Source organism: Cariama cristata, unplaced genomic scaffold, assembly GCF_000690535.1.
Source record: "Cariama cristata isolate BGI_N322 unplaced genomic scaffold, ASM69053v1 scaffold23521, whole genome shotgun sequence".
Lineage (NCBI taxonomy): Eukaryota > Metazoa > Chordata > Aves > Cariamiformes > Cariamidae > Cariama > Cariama cristata.
Window position 1 is genome coordinate 20,436 of NW_009599167.1, and position 2,139 is coordinate 22,574.

A 2,139-nucleotide genomic window follows, 5' to 3' on the forward strand; every position below is an offset into this window, starting at 1 on the left:
CCTCCCAGCCCCAAACTCACCCTGCCATCAGCACCTGCGCTCGCTAGATCCAATCTCGCCCCCGGTACCTCTGCAGAGGGTGCGATCACACCTCTAGATTGCGGCACAGTCACACCCAAAGAGGAAGATAAATATCTGGTGACCACAGCTGTGCATTAAGGCCTTACTCAGTTCAGAATTAAGATTAATGGTGCTCAGACCCGATCCAAACGTGTGTCTCAACCCAGCTAATCAGAGCCACCCCCGCAGTGGTGTTGCGGCTCACGGTTGTCTCCTGGTCCCACCTCCTCTCCCAGCCCTCCATCCTTTCATCTAATCTTGATAGCCACCTAATCCCACAGGTTGGGTCCAGATGACTGAATGCTCTTTGGGCCTGAAATGGGCGCTTAGATGATTAAGATGGGTGTTGAGGCTGCTGCTGGAGAGAAGGTGTTGAGATGCTGCTGGCATCCTTGGTCCTGGTTCTCCAGGCAGCAGTGACTTGGCTCGGGACAGCCTCCAGGGCTGCTGGGGAAGTGGCTGCTGAGATGCTGTGATGTGCAGGACGGTGCATTGCCAGAGCAAGAAATCAGAGGAGCAGCAATAGTTAAGACTTGAGGTAGCTTTGAGCTGCCACCAGTCTCAGAAGAATTTGGGCAAGGGAGGACACCAAGTGGCAGAGAGATTTGTCCACGAGGACCAAGTCCGCGGCACAGACACGTGAAGGGGTGTCCTTGCAGGGGAACAGCATCCTTACAACAGCAGTAGTTCATCTCTTTCTCTGCTCTTTAACAAACAGGGGACGCACATCTACCGCTACCGACCCAGGAACCCCGCAGGCAGAGAACAAGGCAAGGAGGTCTCCGGCTCCCCAACACACGAGAAACCCCTCGGGGCCACCAAATACAGAGGAGATGGAGCCGAACCCAAAAAAACCATTGCAGGCAGCCAGCCCTACTGGCAGAGCAAAGCCTTCATCCCCAGCAAGCCAACGCAGCCCGGCCACCTCTCACCAAGCAACCCCAGAACATCAAACAAACGCTTAACCTCCCTGCCAGAAAGCCAGAAGACGAGCGAGGAGATGAGGACACCCCTCGGCATCCCGCTCTCCAAACTGTCCCAGTCCAAGCACCTCAAGAACAGGGTTGCGGGATCCCCAGGTGCTTCTATTGACTCCAAAAAGAAGCCCCCTGAGACCACCAGCCAGAAGGACCAGTAGGTGCTGATGAAGGTGGACTTCCAGGGCAAGAGTAGTAGAGCGTGCCTGGACCCCAGGCCACGCCGTGTTACATGGGGCAGGGGAATCTTGTTTACATTTACCTGGTCGGTGCACCAGTACCACGTGGCCATGATGGACAGCCCAAAAGTCATCCCAGTCCAGGGCAGATCTCCAGAGACTGGGTCTCGGAAGAGGTGCATTGCATCCGCTCTGGGCAGGTGGCAGGTGGTGTTGGGAACAATCTTGGACGGCACGGCTTTTAAATAGGCCTCTTCCAGGTTGGGGTAACCTCCGATCTCATTAAAAGCTGGAAAGCATCGTTGAGGGAGGCTGGTTAGAGTTGAGCAAAACCCAGCGGCCTGTGAGAACAGCTGGCAAAATGCTCGCCAACTCGTCAACCCAGAAGTGCTGCCCAGAGAGGGAGGGCTCGTTCGTGATCATGTCTTCTTCTAGTTATTTAAGAGACTCTTCTATTAACGTTTTGCACAGCAGGTCCCATCACAGTCTGCCCTCCCTTCGGAGGGTGACCCATGTCCTGGGACAAAGGCTCCTCAAGGGACCCAGCTCTTCTGACCTCGTACTGTAAAAGCAACCTGTTTATTAAAGCTCCCTGGTCCCAGGGCAGGGGAAACTTGCCTAGGACTATTAAAATACAAGATTAGGTAGCCTTTAACTTGATAAACTACAGCTCAAGGTGCCTTGGCACAGCGTCCGGCCAAATGTTTTCTACCCCTCTGAGCATTTCCCCAGCACCCCCCGACGCGGCTCCATCCCCAAACCTCCAGCAACCAATGGAAAAAAAAAAAAAAAGAAAAAAAAGGAAAGAAAACCAGATCCTCTTCACTGCATTTTTCCTAGGGAATGGGATCCAAGGTCTGGGTCTTAGCCTGAGCCCCGCTGAGGAGTACGTGCCATGAACAAGCCCCAGCAAGCGAGCCTCC

General features: G+C 54.2%; 1 protein-coding gene across 1 annotated transcript in view; it reads left to right on the plus strand.

Annotated features, from left to right (window-relative positions):
* The window catches only part of FAM83G (family with sequence similarity 83, member G), a 17,358-nt gene extending 16,160 nt beyond the window's left edge, over nucleotides 1-1,198 (plus strand). The window contains 1 exon segment of the mRNA XM_009709597.1: nucleotides 779-1,198. Coding sequence (XP_009707899.1) covers nucleotides 779-1,198 — 420 coding nt within the window.
* The last annotated feature ends 941 nt before the right edge of the window (nucleotides 1,199-2,139 follow it).